At 43.0% G+C, this 16893-nt stretch overlaps 1 protein-coding gene and 1 long non-coding RNA gene across 3 annotated transcripts in view; one reads left to right on the plus strand and one right to left on the minus strand.

The window, feature by feature from the left end:
* Positions 1-4037, minus strand: part of MTNR1A (melatonin receptor 1A) — a 28640-nt gene extending 24603 nt beyond the window's left edge. Inside the window, exon 1 of the mRNA XM_072776082.1 lies at positions 3803-4037. Within this exon, the coding sequence (XP_072632183.1) occupies positions 3803-4037 (235 nt within the window). The remainder of the gene's footprint in view (positions 1-3802) is intronic.
* LOC140604691 (uncharacterized) overlaps positions 1-16893 on the plus strand; it is a 119280-nt gene that overhangs the window by 89788 nt on the left and 12599 nt on the right. The window lies entirely within an intron of this gene.

Below are 16893 nucleotides of genomic sequence, written 5' to 3' on the forward strand. Positions count from 1 at the left end.
ATCCTGCCATTATACTAGATTTCCAAAAGAAAGTTCAAAGCTTAGATGCCTTAGCATTCTTATTTCCTTATGTCATTTCTTCTATTCTCGTCTTTGCATCTTTTATCCCTAATGCCAGCACGATAATTTAATTGGAAGGGAAAAAGTAAGTGACCAATCATAAGAACTTTTGATAAGCATCCCCAAAACTCCTTGGAATAAGCTACTTCTATCCGTTTCAAATTACCACCTATCCTAGGGAGCCTCAAATGGTTTGAATCGCAACAGTGGTACATCTGAATAAAAAGCCCAATTCCACAAATATGAAAGTTCAAAAGCTTCACAAATTAAAGCTCACTACAGGTCTCCCCGTTAGCTACAGAAATGTATTTTATAGATTTCCCTACTAAAAAAATGCTTAGCACATGAACGGAATACAAAGTAGCTTGGAAGGTGCACTTCTTACAATTATTTTTCATAAAACAGAAGTAGAATTATTTCAGGCATGTGGATATTTTTTTTAAATGGAAGTTCCTGCAAGATCCAAACTTCCCAAGTGCTGGAGCTGCTGCTACTAACAAAGCAGAATGAGCTCTAGGGGCAAACTCTGTGAATTTTATTCCCTGCTCTACCTCTTAGAGTATGCACGACCAATCAGTGTCCTCAGTCCCTCCTTTGCGAAGTGGCTAGCAGTGGCGTCCCACCGCTGGGCTTCCCAAAAAATTCAGTTAACAGCCTTCAGAACTGTATCTGGCCCACAGGAAACTGCTTTTATTGCTAGAAGGGAAGAAGCCTCTTTGTTTGTACGGGGGAACAAAGAAATGCATTGGACAGGTCACAGCAAAAGTCCTATTATCAAACCCTGGTCCAAGGAATTAAAATAATCAGTAACGCAACAAAGAGATTGCAAAGCAGATTAACCTGTCATAAGCAGAGCCAGCACTCCCAGACCCCAGAGATAGAAGGGACTGGCAAGAAATCAGCCATAATGAGAAAGCAGGCTTCCCCCACAGCTTTGCTCCTGGGGATGAAAAAGATAATTCTTTTGTTTTTTCTTTTAAGATTTTATTTTTAAGTAGTCTCTACACTCAGCATGGGGCTCAAACCTACAACCCCAAGATCAAGAGTCACATGCTCCAACTGAGCCAGCCAGGCGCCCCAAGACAGATAATTCTTAAACCATGCTCACAGCTCTGTGTTTTCTCATACCCTCTTTTTCTTTTTTTCACCCAATTTACTTAAACTAAACCAAAAGCAAAACAACTCACTCGTTTCTTTCATCCTCCCACCCCTACCCCCAGGCCCTGGCAACCATCAATGTGTATCTATGAGCTTGGGTTTTTGCAGGGTTTTTTGTTGTTGTTGTTAGATCCCACATTAAGAGAGATTATATAGTATTGGTCTTTCTCTGATTTATTTCACTTAAGTTTAATGCCCTCGAGGTCTATCCATGTTGTCACAAATGGCAAGATTTCATTCATATATATATATATATATTATATATATGAATGTTATATACATATGCAACTTCTTTATGTATGTGCATATATATGTATGTGTGTATATATTTTACATTCTGTATGTATATATGTGTATATATACATATATTAGTGTGTGTGTGTGTGTGTGTATGTGTATATATGTTTTTCCTTCATTCACCTGTCGATGGACATTAGGCTGTCTCTGTATCTTGGGCATTGTAAGTAATGCTACAATGAACATGGGGGTGCAGGTATCTTTTTGGTTTTTTTGAATAAATACCTCAAAGTGGAATTGCTGGATCATATGGTAGTCCTATCTTTAATTTTTTGAGGAACCTCCATATTGTTCCACAGTGGCTGCACCAGTTTGCATTCCAACAATTCACACAGTGCATAGAATTCCCTTTCCTCCACATCCTCACCAACACTGTGACTTCTTGATAATAACAATCTGATGGGTGTGACGTGGAATCTCATGGTTTTGATTTGCATTTTCCTGATGATGAGAGATGTTGAGCATGTTGTCATGCACCCATTGGCCACCTGGATGTCTTCTTTAAAAAAAAAAAAAATTCTATTCAAGGGCGCCTGGGTGGCTCAGTTGGTTGACTGAGCAACTTTTGATTTAGACTTGGGTCCTGATCTCAGGGATTGAGTCCCGAGTCCTCTGCACTCTGTTTGAGGATTCTCTCTCCCTCTCCCACCACCTCTCCCCTCTTTCGAGTGCACGCTCTCTCTCTCTCTCTCTCTTTCAAAAAACAGTCTATTCTGATCTCCTGCCCATTTTTAAATAAAAAAAATTTTTTGCAACTGAGGTGTATAAGTTCTGCGTCTATTTTAAATATTAGCTCCTTATCAAATATGATTTGCAAACATATCCTCCCATCCAGCAGGTTGCCTTTTCATTTTATTGATGGTTTCCTTTCCTGTGCAGAAACTTCTTAGTTTGATTTAGTCCCACTTCTTTATTTTTGCTTTTGTAGCTTTTGGTGTCAGATTCAAAAGCTCATCACGCAGACTGTGTCAAGGAGCTTCCTGCCTATGTTTCTTCAAAGAGCCTCTTGAAGGCAGAACTTCTCTAGCTTAAGCCAATCGCATGTGAAATAAGGTTATTCAGTTCGTGTTATCAGGCAATAATCAAGTTAATTCTTAAACGACTCCCTATTCCAAGTATTATAGTGAAAAGGAGGGCCCTCCCAGGAGAGAGCTAAAGGAAATCACAGCATTGATCAACTATTTTATCAGAACAAAAATACTACTTTTGACAGAGGTACAAGTGCAAGGTTCCTTCTCTCTGCCCCCACCTCCAAAATGTCAGCTTCTAAATAAAGAACTCGGCACCTAATCATCTCTTGAGGATCTGAACATCCCATGTCCTATGGAAAATCATCCCTGGTCTCCCACCAAAGATAAACCAATTTCAACTCATTGCCTGGAGGATAAAGCAAGTTTAACTGGAACACAAAATCCCCTCTAGTAGTATATTATATGTAAATATACTCTTTACTGAAACATTTCTATTTTTAAAATGGAAACCTATTTAGCTTGAAGGAATAACAATCATGTGTGGGAGCCCTGGGAGTCTTTTTAAGCACTCTGAAAACTGAAAACTTTCCTGACAACAAAACTAAAGGAAAGCTCATTTCACAGCCTTATTTATTTTCTCCTATTTTAACAAAGCAAGGGAAGACAAATTACATGTCAAGCCAAGCCAAGCCATTGATAAATTCATTAATCTGATTTGGAAGGACTTTTTTTTCAGATTTTATTTATTTATTCATGAGAGAGAGAGAGAGAGAGGCAGAGACACAGGCAGAGGGAGAAGCAGGCTCCATGCACCGGGAGCCCGATGTGGGACTCGATCCCAGGACCTGAGCCAAAGCAGATGCTCAACCGCTGAGCCCTCCAGGCGCCCCAATCTGGAAGGCCTTTTTGAGGAACTTTCTGCCACCTGTATCTGAGGTCTCTCAATCCAATAAACCTCAGAAGCTGATCACTGTACAGTGGGGTTTTTCCCCTAAAATGAGAAACTGACTCTGGCAAAGTGTTCGGTCCCTTAAGGGACTTGAGACCCCCCGTTTCATGGTGGGGGGCTGGGGGTGGGGAGGAAGAAGAGAAAGGGGGGAAACCCTCCACGGACAGCAAGTTAAAGGAAAAGCTTCTGTCTCTCTCTGTTGGGAAAAAGCTCTCGAAGTCCTCAGGTTTTTTAAATAAAGAATTCACTTTAGCAAAAGCTGACAGCGGGGGAGCGGGCCGCGTTCTGGCCGGTGGCCGGGGGCGGGGCGGGGGCGGGGGCGGCCGCCGGGTGACCGTGGGGGGCTGCCCGGCCCCGGAGCCCCTACCTGCGTTCCTCAGCTTCTTGTTCCGATACACGGACAGGATGACCAGGAGGCTGCCCAGGACGTCCACCACGATGGTGAAGATGAGGACCACGGCGAGCGTGCAGGCCACCCACGGGGGGCGCGGCCCCGCGGCGCCCTCCCCGCCGCCCGCCGCCCGCTGCGAGGCGTTGAGCAGGGCGCTGCCGCTGCCGTTGCCCTTGGGGGGCCCGCCCGCCGCGCCCCACGGCCCCGCCATCGCGCCCTCGGCCCGCAGCGCCGCGCCCCCTCCTCCGCCCCCGCGCAGGGCTCCGCGGGGCCTGCCCGCGCCCCCGCGCCCGCCCGCTGGCGAGCGCTCCTCCCGCGCCGCCCCGGCGGGGACCCCGCACCTGCAGCCCCTGGCGGGGACCCCGCACCTGCAGCCCCGGCGGGGACCCCGCACCTGCAGCCCCTGGCGGGGACCCCGCACCTGCAGCCCCGGCGGGGACCCCGCACCTGTAGCCCCGGCGGGGACCCCGCACCTGTAGCCCTGGAGGGGACCCCGCACCTGTAGCCCCGGCGGGGACCCCGCACCTGCAGCCCCGGCGGGGACCCGGCACCTGCAGCCCCGGCGGGGACCCTGCACCTGTAGCCCTGGCGGGGACCCTGCCCCTGCAACCCCGGCCCGCCCGCGGACACCTGGCGGGGACCGCGCACCTCCAGCCCCGGCGGGGACCCCGCACCTGCAGCCCCGGCCCGCCCGCGGACACCTGGCGGGGACCGCGCACCTGCAGCCCCGGCGGGGACCCCGCACCTGCAGCCCCAGCGGGGACCCCGCACCTGTAGCCCCGGCGGGGACCCTGCACCTGCAACCCCGGCCCGCCCGCGGACACCTGGCGGGGACCGCGCACCTGCAGCCCGGGCGGGTACCCCGCACCTGTAGCCCCGGCAGGACCCCTGCACCTGCAGCCCCGGCGGGGACCCCACACCTGTAGCCCCGGCGGGACCGCGCACCTGCAGCCCCGGCCCGCCCGCGGACACCTGCCGCCTCCCGGGCCCCCGGGGCCGTGCCCGCAGCCCGTGCCCACAGCGCCCCCGTGCGGGGACCGCTCGCACCGCGCGGCCGGGAGCGCGGGCAGCCCCAGGCGGAGGGAGCCAAGGCACTGTGGCCGGGGGTGTGGCACCATCCGCACCATCGGGGGACAGAAGCCGTGCTCCCCAGCTCCCCCCGCGCCCGCCCCCACCCCACGGACTGCAGGGGCCAGCCAGGATTTCCATGATCTTCCCCCCTAGAGCTCCTTTTATCTTGATATTTCTTGGACGCTGCCCTTCACATCCGTGTATGTCAACTACCTTTCAATTAAAAATAGAAAGAAGTTATCCAATTTATAAATTCCAAGTTCCTGGGGCACCCGGGTGGCTCACTAGTTGAGCGTCTGCCTGTGGCCCTGGTCGTGATCCCGGCGTCCTGGGATCCAGTCCCACCTCGGAGCCCGCTTCTCCCTCTGCCTGCGTCTCTCATGAATGACTTAAATAAAATCTTTTTACAAGAATTCCAAGTTCTTGTCCCCAACCCCTGTGCATGCCTCTGGCTGCTGCCCCAGGTAGTCAGAAGGAGAATGAGGACGCTTGAAATGTCAGCTTGAGATGACGGAAGATTGCACCTGGAAGGCCGATCCAAAGCAACTATATCAACTTTTCATCTCGATTTCAAATGTCAGTGGATCGACTAGTTCTATAGGAGCCGCAGTCTTGCTTCAACAACCCACAGAGGCAGATATTCTCTGGCAGATTTCTTTCCGGAGTAGGACAGATCCTAGACACCTCTAGGCACCCCACGCGCTCTCTCTCCCTGTGGACCCCCAAGTTTATGTTTGGCGCATACTCACCCTGTAACCTTTAAAAACATCTTCACTTGGCCATTGAAGGTGTCCAGGAATTCTGCGACCTCAATATGCAACTACTGGCCACCAGGTCTTGGAAATGATTCCAAAAAAATTTGAAGTGTGACAAGACAACAGCAGCCTGGAACTTTTCAATAAAGCAGCCAGAGATTAGTACTTATTACGGAAATAAATAAATCCACGCCTATCCCAGGGTACCCCAGCTTCCATTTTCTCTTTGAGATCAATTCCCTTGTGCTCATTACTGTACTTGGTCATGAAGTGTCTTACATACTGGGCTCTATGCTCATAGTCCTTCCCCTCCAAATGGCAGCATGGACTGTGCATGCCTAGGGGAGATGCAGAAGTGAAATGCGGAGTTCACAAAAGAGGAGAGCGTTGAGGAAGGAATTTAGAAATTAATAGACACATTAAATGAGTTGAATAAGAGGATTTTTTTAAATTACTAAATATTATTTCTTAGAAAAGTTTTAGGCTTACAGCAAAACTGAAAGTACGGAGATTTCCCATATATCCCCATCCCCACACATGCACAGTCGTGCCCACTAACTACATCCCACACTGCGGTGGTACATTTAGGATGATCTGTGAACCCACCCTGATTCACCACTGCTGTCCCAAGTCATAGTTTACAGTAGGGCTCATTCTTGGTGTTCTACATTCTGCGTGTCTGGTCAATTGTCTAATGATGACCTGTCTCCACCATTATACTATGTTCACTGCCTAAGAATCCTCTGTGCTCTGCCTGTTTTCCCCTCTCTCTCCTATCCCTCAGAACCACTGACCTTTTAAGCGTCTCCATAGTTTTTGGCTTTTCCTGAACATCCTATGGTTGGTATCACACTGTATGTGGCCTTGTCAGATTGGCTTCTTTCACTTAGTAGCCTATCTTTGAGTTTCCTTAATGCCTTTTCGTGGCTTAATAGCTCATTCTTTTTAATGCTGAGTAATATTCCATTGTCTGGATGGACCCCAGTGTACTTACCCATTCAGCTGAAGAAGGGCATCTTTGTGGCTTCCAAGTTTTGGCAATGATGAAGAAAGCTGCGATAAACATCCTTGCGCAGGTTTTTGTATGGATATAAGTTTTTAGCTCCTTTGAGTAAATACCAAGGAGCACTATTGCTGGAGCATATGGTAGGAGTGTGTTTAGAACCTGTCTCCCAAAGTGGCTGTACTATTTTGCATTCCCCCCAGTGATGAATCCACATCCCCATCAGCATTTGGTATCATCAGTGTTCCAGATTTGAACCATCCTAACAGGTGTGTAGTGGTATCTCGTTGTTTTAATTTGCAGTTTTCCTAATGATATATGATGTTGAAAATCTTTCCATGTGCTGACTTCTTATCTGTGTGTCTTCTTCGGTGAAGTGTCTATTCAGGTTTTTGGCCCATTTTTAAAATCACATTATTTGTTTTCTCGCTGTTTAGTTTTAAGGGTTCTTTATGTATTTTAGACAACAGCCCTTTATCAGATGTGTCTTTTGTAAATATTTTCTTCCGGTTTGTGGCTTATCTCCTCATTCTCTTCATGTAGTTGTTCACAGAGCAGAGGTTTTTAATTTTAATAAAGTGTAGCTTATCAATTATTGCCTTCATGGATTAAGTCTTTGGTATTGTATCCAAAATTCATCTCCACACCCAAGGTCATTTAAGTGTCGTCCCATGTTATCTTCTAGAAGTTGTAAAGTTTTACATTTTACATTCAGGTCTATGATCCATTTGAGTTAATTTTGCAAAAGGCACAAAGTCAGTGTATTTGCACGTAGATGTCCAAGTTGTTTCAGCACCATTTGTTGAAAAGTCTATCTTTGTTTCACTGTATCACCTTTTGGTCCTTTTCAGATATCAGTTGACTGTATTGGTGGGTCTGTTTCTGGATCTCTGTTCTAATCCATCAGTGTATTTGTCTATGCTTTCACAAATACCACACTCTCTTGATTACTGTAGCTCTGCGGTAAGTCTTGAAGTCAGGTAGTGCCATTCCTCTGACTTTGTTCGTCTCCATTAATACTCAGCTGGTTATTCTATCTTTTGCCTCTCCACATAAATGTTAGAATCCGTGTGTCTACGGACACAAAAGAATTTGCTGGGATTTTAATTCACATTGCATTGAATCTATGGATACCGGTGGGAAACTGACATCCTGACAATATTGAATTTTCTGATGTATGAACACAGGTTATGTCTGCATTTTTTAAGTTCTCCTTGGCTATCTTTCATCAGAATTTTGTAATTTTTCTCATCTAGATATATATTTTTTAGATGTATACCTAAGTATTTCATTTTTAGGGGCACTAATGTGGAAATGGTAATATATTTTTTATTTCAAATTTTGCTTCTTCATTACTGGTATATAGAAAAGCAATCAACCTTCGTATGTTCGCCTGGTACTGTGCAAGCTTGTTATAACTGCTTATTAGTTCCAGGCATGTTTTCGTGTGTCTTCTTTGGGGTTTTCTACATAGACAATCATGTCATCTGTGAAAAAGACAGTTTTATGTCTTCCTGCCCAATCCGTATACCTCTTATTTCCTTTTCTTGTCTTACTGAATTAGCTATCGTTTCCAGTATGATGTTGAAAAGTAGGGGTAAGAGGTCACATCTTTGCTTTGTTCCTGATCATAGTGGAAAAACTTCTGGCTTCTTACTATTAAAGAATGATGTTAGCTGTAGCTTTTTTGTAAATGTCCTTTGTCAGGTAGAGAAAGTTCCCTCTATTCACAGTTTACTAAGAGGTTTTTTTTTATCATTAATGAGTATTGGATTTTGTCAAATTCTTTTTCTGCATCGATTCCTATGATCATGTGATTTTTCCTTTTTAGCTTATTGTTGTGGCAGATTACATTAACTGACTTTCAAACATTGAACCAGGCTGATCTACATGGGATTTATCCCACATATATGCTATAAATTTCTCTCTAAGCACTCCTTTCAATATATTCCACAAGTTTTGAAATTTTCATTTAAAATTATTTTTTAATTGCTCTAAAGTTTTCTTCTTTGACCAATGTGTTATTTAAAAATATACTGTTTAACTTCCAAGAATTTGGGGATTTTCTGTCTATCTTTCTGGTATTAATGTCTGGTTTAATTTCAGTGTGGTCTGAGAGCAGATAATGTATGGTTCCTAGTCTTTTAAATTTGTTAAGATGTGTTTTATAACCCAGAATGTGATCTAACTTGGTCAATATTCCCCTTGAACTTGAGAAAAATGTGGAATGAGCTCTTGTTGGATTTTGTAGTCTGCGGATGTCAACTATGGCTAGATGATTGATTGGGTTCTTGAGTTCAAGAATGTCCTTACTAATTCTTTGCATTCTGGATCTGTCCATTTCTGATAGAAAAATGTTGAAGTCTCCAACCATAATAGTAGATTCATCTATTTCTCCAGTTTTATCAGTTTGTGCCTAATGTATTTTGAGGCTCTGTTGTTAGGTTGCATACATGTGAAGGATTGTTATTTCTTCTTTATCATTATATAATGCCCCTCATCCCTCAAAACTCTGAAGTCAGCTCTGCTTAAAATTACTATAGCTGTTCCTGTTTCCTTTTGATTAGTGTTAGCGTAATATATCTTTCTTTAGCCCCTTAATTTTGATCTACATATGTCCTTCTATTTAATGTGGGCTTTTTTTGGTAGACAACATATTGTTGGGTCTTGTTTTTTGATCCTTTCTGACAACCTTTGTCTTTTAAGTGGTATACTTAGACTATATATGTTCAAGGTGATTATCGATACCATTGGATTAATATCTACTATACTCATAGTTTTTCTATTTTTTGCATTTGTACTTTGTCATTTACTGTCTTTTGCTTTAGCTGAACATTTGATATGATTTCATTATCTCCTTTCTTAGCATATCAATTACTCTATTTTTTTAGAAAATTAGTGGTTATCCTAGAGTTTGCAATGTACATTTATAACTAATCCAAGTCCACTTTTAGATAAGACAATACCTCTTCGTGGGTAGCATAGGTACCTTATAATCACAAAATATTTCTAATTTCTCTCTCCCATCCTTTGTATCATTACTGTCATTCATTTCACTTAGCTAGAAGCATTTATAAGTATATATGAGTACATAAGCATACATAATCAAATACATTGTTGCTCTTAAAATTTTGAGCAAACCCTAATCAGTTCAATCAATTAAGAATAAGAAAAAGAAGTTGTTATTTTACCTTTCTTCATTCTTGGATACTTTTCCTTTCTTTATGCAGATCCCAGTTTCTGACCTATATTTTCCTTCTCTCTAAAGAAGGTCTTCTAACTTTTCTTGTAAGGCAGGCCTACTGGCAATAAGTTCCCTCAATCTTTGAGAAAGTCTTTGTTTGCCTTTGCTTGGAGAATAATATCTTGGTACAGAATTCTAGGTTGGTTTTTTCTCTCAACATTTTTAGTATTTCCCTTTACTCTCTGTTTGCAGGTATAATTGTTATATTTGTTCTGCCAGAGGCAAGGCATTTTCCCCTTTTTTTGATCTTTAATTTTCTGCAGTTTGAATATACCTAGATATTGAGGGGCAGGAGAGTTATTGTTTTTGCTTGTTTGTTGCTGGGGGTGGCGAGTCGGGTTGGTGGGGGGAGGGGCTTGCATTTATCCTACTTCCTGTTCTCCAAGTTTCCTGGATCGGTAGTCTGGTGTTAGACATTAATTTTAGGGAAATTCTCAGTCATTATCGTTTCAAATATTGTTTCTGTTTCTTTCTTTTCCTTCTGATAGTCTCATTACATATATCTTATGCTTTTTGTAGGTATCTTACAATTGTTGGACATTCTGGGTTTTTTCAGGATTTTTTTCTCTTTCCTTTTCCATTTTAGAATTTTCTCTTGTATCCGCAAATGCAGAGATTCTTTCCCCAGCCATGTCCAGTCTACTAATGAGTCTACCAAGACATTCTCCATTTCTCTTTACAGTGGTTTTGATCTCTATCATTTCTCTTCTTAGAATTTCCACCTCTCTTCCTACTTTATCCATGTGTTCTTACATGCTGCCTACTTTTCCATTAAAGCCTTTAGCATATTAATCCTGTTTTTTAAAAAAAGTCTGATCTGATAATTCCAACATTCCTACTATCACTCTGTTTCTGGTGCTGCTTCTCTTCAAACTAGATTTGTCTTTTAGTTTGCCTTGTAATGTTTTGTTCAAAGGTAGACATGACCTATTTTATCCAATAGAGAAAAGGAACTGTGGTAAATAGGCACTTAGTGATGTAGTGGTGAGGCATGCAAGGAGGACAAGTGTCCTGTAAGCCTCTGATGAGGGCTGTTAGTGAGCCTGTACCCTTGAACCATGAACTTCTCTTGTCACTCCCCCCTACCCCCACCTTTTGTGGGACAGGATGGCTGGAAGGGATTGAATATTTATATTTCCTTTCCCCCACGTGGAAGTTGAGAGCTGCTAGGAGTTGGGTATTTCTCTCCCCCACCCCAGGTATGTAGGTTAGGCTTCGATAAAACCCTAGCAGTGTAGATTCTGGTTAACCAGTTTCTCCCGAGGGTTGGCCTTGTTAAAAAGATCAGAATACTTTGGCATATTTCAAAATGTGTTTTCTCCTCACCCTGCTGGGAGCAGTAGAGCATTTTTTTGTGATCTTTTCTGTGAAGGCCTGAAAGGGTAAACTCACAGAGGTGTGGAGGCCCTCTGCAACTGAGCCCTTCTGGAGTTTTTAACTCTCAGACGTGTCTACACAGAACCTCAGGCAAATTAATTACAGTTCAGATTTTCCTGTCTCACCTTGTGGGTTCCTACTCTGCTGAGCTGTGATTCTCTGTATCCACCTGTCCCTCTCTCCAGTTGTGGGGGCAGTGGTTTGCCTTGTGCCCTCACTTCTCTTATGACTCTAGGAAGCATTGCTGATTTTTCATCTTGTTTAGGATTTTTACCTGCAGTTAGAATGGAGTGGCGACTTCTAAGGTTCTTATATGCCAGAAAGAAGTATTTACAAAAATAGTTGATTATGACCAAATGGAGTTAATTCCAGAAAAGAGGATTTGTAGAGCATTCAAATATATTAATATACGTTACCATATCAATAGATCAAAGGACATAAATCACATGATCTTCTTAATTCATGCTAAAATGATAGTTAAAAATTCTGTATCCGTTCCCAATTTTTAAAACTTTCTATAACTTAAATAAGAAAAGAGTGAATACCATAAAGAATATTTCAAACTAATGTCTATCTTAGACTTAAAAGAAATACAAAAGTTACCTTCCTCAAGGTTGGGTAGAAGAAGGAATGTCTGCTTATATCACACCTATTTAGCATTGTGCTGGATGCTTCTGATAATAAAGTGAGATTTTTAAAAAGTGTGAAAAATCAATATTTGCAGGTGGTAGGAGTATATATGTACTTTCTTAAACTCCAAGAAAAAAATGAAAGCACATAATGAGAAGATCTGCTATATATATATAATCACAACCAGTATAAAATTACTGGGAACTGGTTTCATCAGCATTGTGCAGGGCAATGTGTAAATATTTTTTGAAAAACTCGAAACCTTGCTGAGGATCATGAAAGAAAACACAAAGGGAGAGACACAGCATGTTCCTGGATTGCAAGCTTAAAAATTAATTTCCCAAATACTTTCTACCAGCCCAACAAAAACACCAATAGAGATTTTAAAAATCATGAAACTTCTTGAAAGAAAGTGTAGCAAAAAGGATTTGAATAAATGAGGGGGAGAGGGCTTGAGAGGCCAACATTAAAATGTCCATTAAAAGTTCCAATAACCAAAAAAAAAATAAAATAAATAAAAATAATAAAAATAAATAAAAGTTTCAATAACCAAAAGCATGTGAAAGTCATCAACAATTGAAGATAATATAAGGTATAGGTTTGATAAGGCTCATGTTTCACATCAGTGGGGGAGAGTTGGAATAGTAAAAAAAAAAAAAAGATTCATTTAAAGAAAATATAGATTAAAAAAATAAAAGACAATATAGTTAAGTACTTATGTAACCTTGGGGTGGAGAGAACTCTGATCTGGGAAAGAAGGTATTCCAGAAAATTCTCATAACCATAGAAAGAACAGTAGTAACTACCATCTGCTGCACACTTAGCCTGTCCCAGCTCTAGGGGAAGTATTCTCCACGCATTAGCCTATACAATCTGCTAGCGGTCCTAAAAGTTTGGGCATTGCTAGGAGTATCTTCTGGGATGAGAACCCCGTGGTTCTGAAAGGTCGTGTGGTACACCGAAGGCCCACAGCTAAGATCATCCACCCTTGTTACTGAGCGGTACTGTTTCTCAGTCAGGATAGACTTAACCACACAAAGGTTAAAAGTTCTTCTGTTTTGAACAATGCCATAAATAAGTAAAAGCCAGATAGACCAGGGAAATGATTTGGAGCCTATCATACAAAGTATCAATGACCTTAATTATATATAGGATTTTTTTTCAAATAAATAAAAATATTTCAAGGACATAATTAGAGAATTAAAAACTCTAAAATATATAAAATATATTTTAAAATATATTAATACATAAAATATATGTGCAACCTCTCCTTGAGAAAGCAATAATCAAATGTATGGGAAGTTATCATTCCAGCTATCGCTTTTGAAAACATTCAGAAGAATGGTAGTTCCAAGTGTGATCAAAAAAATATTAAAATGTGAGAAAAAGCATTCCTGTGTACTATGTATAAATCTTAACTGCGTACCTTTGACCCAGTAATTCCACTAATAGAAAATAATTGGACACATGTTCAAATGTGTGTGGACATATGTTTCTTCCAGTATTGTTTGTTGTTTCTTCCAGTGTTGTTCCAGTATTGTTACATTTGAAACCTCAACCTCTTATAATTGGGGTTTTGATATATTAATGTAATAGGTGAATACAGGGGCATAGTTGGCTCTCTCTCTCTTTCTCTCTCTCTCTCTCCCCCACAATAGAGGGTACATATAGGGAACCCCACAGTCTCTCTGGGTGGGGATGAGGAAAGGGAAGCTGGGAAACCATGAATAGGCAAAGAATAGGAAATCTCCAAAAGGAAAGAGCTAGGGGGATCCCCAAACTCTGACTGCCCCTGTCAGAAAGTGAGTTATGTCCAAAACCACACACATAAGGAGTGTACTCAAAGTAGCCCTAAAGACAAGGTCTAACTCAGACTAGAGCGGCCACCCTAAAACAATGCCCATTGCTCCTTGGAGTCAAGCCAGATTTTCCAAGGCTTCCCTAATTTGGCCTTTCCAGCCTTGACCTTCCTAACTATCCTTTCCCTCAGCCAGGGCACCTGGTCTACCCTCTGAACTGTGACCTTTTCTCTCATTCCTCAAACATTGTATTACTCACTTCCTCCCTGTTTCCCTCATGTTCCTTCTACATGGAACGCTCCTTCCACACCCTCCTTGGGAACCACTCTGCTCTCCCCCTGAGGTCTGGCCCCGCATCTTGGTTATGCTTTCCTCCTTTGTGTTCCTGAGGTTCACTGTAGCCCTTTATGCTAATACCACAAGCCACACTATACCTGTTTTCTTGCTGGAATCCCACCACAAGACTGGGAAGCTGAGGCGATGGCTTGTGCTCAGTTGCATCCCCAGGACTGAGCACAGTATCTGAGTTTCAGTATACACCAACAATTATTTGTTGAATAAAATGAGAGAATAAATGAATCCATTGCCTGCTGGCTTTAAGATGATGTAATTTCCATGAAATTATGTCTTTCATCATATTTGGAAACTTCTAATTTATCAGAAAAGACATTGCTATTTGTCAGACTAATGGATTTTTAATGCATTTGTCACCCTCAACTTACATTTTCTCTGTATCTCTCCAGTTAATAACAAAGAGAAAGTATATTTTTTCAAGGAATTTTTATGTTGCATTATAATAGTTTAGTTAATATGGATTTTATTTGCTGGCCTGCTATAAGAAGAATACTACAGTTAGGAAGGAACTCTGGAAGATGTGAAACACAAAAATTCCAATTTTCTTTAGAATATATGTGTGTTCACTAAATGCGTGCATCCTAGTTTCAAGAACTAAATATACCATTAAAGAACATTTTTTTTTGCCATTATTAATCGCAAGGCTTATTTCATACTAATACAAGTGAAATATTGCTTGTAAAAGAAAATGAATAAATAGCTCAAGGAATATTTGGAATAGTTGAAGTATTTCTTGGGGATACGTGTAACAATACATGACAAAAGTAGTAACTACATGCAACTACATGGCAAGTGGTTATAAAATAAATGTACCCCATGATTTCAGCTGGAATCAGGAAAGTTAAAGGAAAGGTAGGTGCTTGTATGAGAACAGGTTGGCTGGACTTGGAATTGGCGAGGGGCTGGTTTGGCCAGAAAGTCTTAAGACTTCTCTCCCAACTCAGTGGCCTCCCGCGTGGACCCCAGGGGTACCGATAGTCTAAGGCACCATTCTCTGTGTTTCTTGGGTCTTTAGGAAGCAAGGAAGGTAGAAAAATGCCAGTTGATTCATCATCAAGTTCTACAGTGTGTGTTATAAAATTTCTAGTAGCAGGGATGAAGTGAAAAGCAGCATAAAACTAAAAAGAAGTTAAGGAAACTTTCCCCCTAATTGGAGGCATATGAAAGGATTGAGATAGGCAAAAAAAAAAAAAAATTGAGATAGGCAGAAAGATAGGCAAAAAATCTCATTGTCAAATGTGCAGGGAAGGGAGTAATGTTACCTGGGAAAGACAGGGAGCTCCTGTGTCTGCGCAGAGAGGCTGGAGAGGCCTCTCTTGCCCAAGGCAAGGAGAGCAATTGCCTCATTCATTTCTTCAAAATTTACTTGCCACCCCTCGGGAAAATTAACATAAGCATGAAATGCCTTAAAACAGCTATTTTTTCCCCCTGCCATCTAGGGGGCAGGTGCGATAATCAAAGATAGAGCTTTGAATATTGCCTGCTGTACTCAAATACAAGGTGATAAAATGGGTGTGAAGGAGCAAAACGCACAAGCAGCATTCCCCATGGCAGATGGTCATGGAGACTCTTCCTGTTTAAAGAGATCTCTGAGCATCTGCCTGCAGCTCAAGTCATGATCCCGGGGTCCCAGGATCGAGTCCCGGGGAGCCTGCTCCTCCCTCTGCCTGTGTCTCGCCTCTTTCTCTCTCTCTGTCTCTCATGAATAAGTAAATAAAATCTTAAAAAGAAAATAGCGATCTCTGGAAGCTCGTCAAGGACGTGATGGCCTTGGCCCTCCCTTGGCGTGGCACCAGCCGGGAGCCAGGAGTTCCCCTCCTCATCCACCCCTCCAGGGGCGTCTGTCATTAGGTCTGAGCGGGACTCCTGGTTCTCCAGGGGGCTTGGATCAGGACCTGGGCCTGCACCCCCACCCCCACCCCCGCCCCAGCGATTTCAGGGCAAATATGGACTGAGCACTGGTGAGAAACTGCAGCGAGTGAGAGCATGAGTAACCCAGAAAGGACTACCGTGCACCAAAAAAAGAAAAAAAAAAAAAAAGCATCTGAAATGGCCAAGTGCTGGGGAAGGTCCCTCGTTAAGAGGGGCGCTCAGCAGGTGCAAATGCCCCCGTGGGTGACAAATGATCTCACAGTGACATGGCCGAGGTCCCCTCTCCACCTCCGTGGCTGGGTGCACGCGCCCTGCTGCATGTCACCGAGGCCGCAGCGGGAGGCCCTGCGCTCAGTTCCTTTCGTGAGGCCCACAGGGGAGAAGCTGTGTTACGCCGTCCTCAACTGCAAATTACGACACGTCATCCCCAACTCGTCCCCACCCCCCCATACTGTCACCGCTGAGGTGCTACAGATAAACACGACAGTCAGATCACGCTGCCTCCGCTTCGAGTCGACACGCAGAACACTCTCAAGTCGCTAGGAAGAGTTTCTGATTTTGATTTACTGTTAACTCCAAACGTGTGATTGTTCTTTCAGCATTTGACGTATTCTAGAGTATTTCAGGAGGTGGGAGTTCAGTTCTTATTCAATATATTGCTGCATAGCACACACCCCTTGACCACACTGAAATTTTTTTCTCAAAGGCCACAATGACTACCCGTGAGCGAGTTTTGTTCACTTTTATGTGTGCAGGGTACAGCAAAGGGGAGACTAGACAAGTATTTTTAAATGGAACCCAGAAAGTAAATTGAACGAGCAAATGAGTGAATTAGTGAACGGATGGATGGATGGATGGATGGATGGATGGATGGATGGATGGATGAATGGATGGAGACTAAAGGCAGAGTGTGAGAAGGGGTACCTGACCCTCAGGAGCATTACTATTTGAATCCCAGGTGA

The sequence above is a fragment of the Canis lupus genome, chromosome 15 (assembly GCF_048164855.1).
Source record: "Canis lupus baileyi chromosome 15, mCanLup2.hap1, whole genome shotgun sequence".
In the NCBI taxonomy this organism is placed as follows: domain Eukaryota; kingdom Metazoa; phylum Chordata; class Mammalia; order Carnivora; family Canidae; genus Canis; species Canis lupus.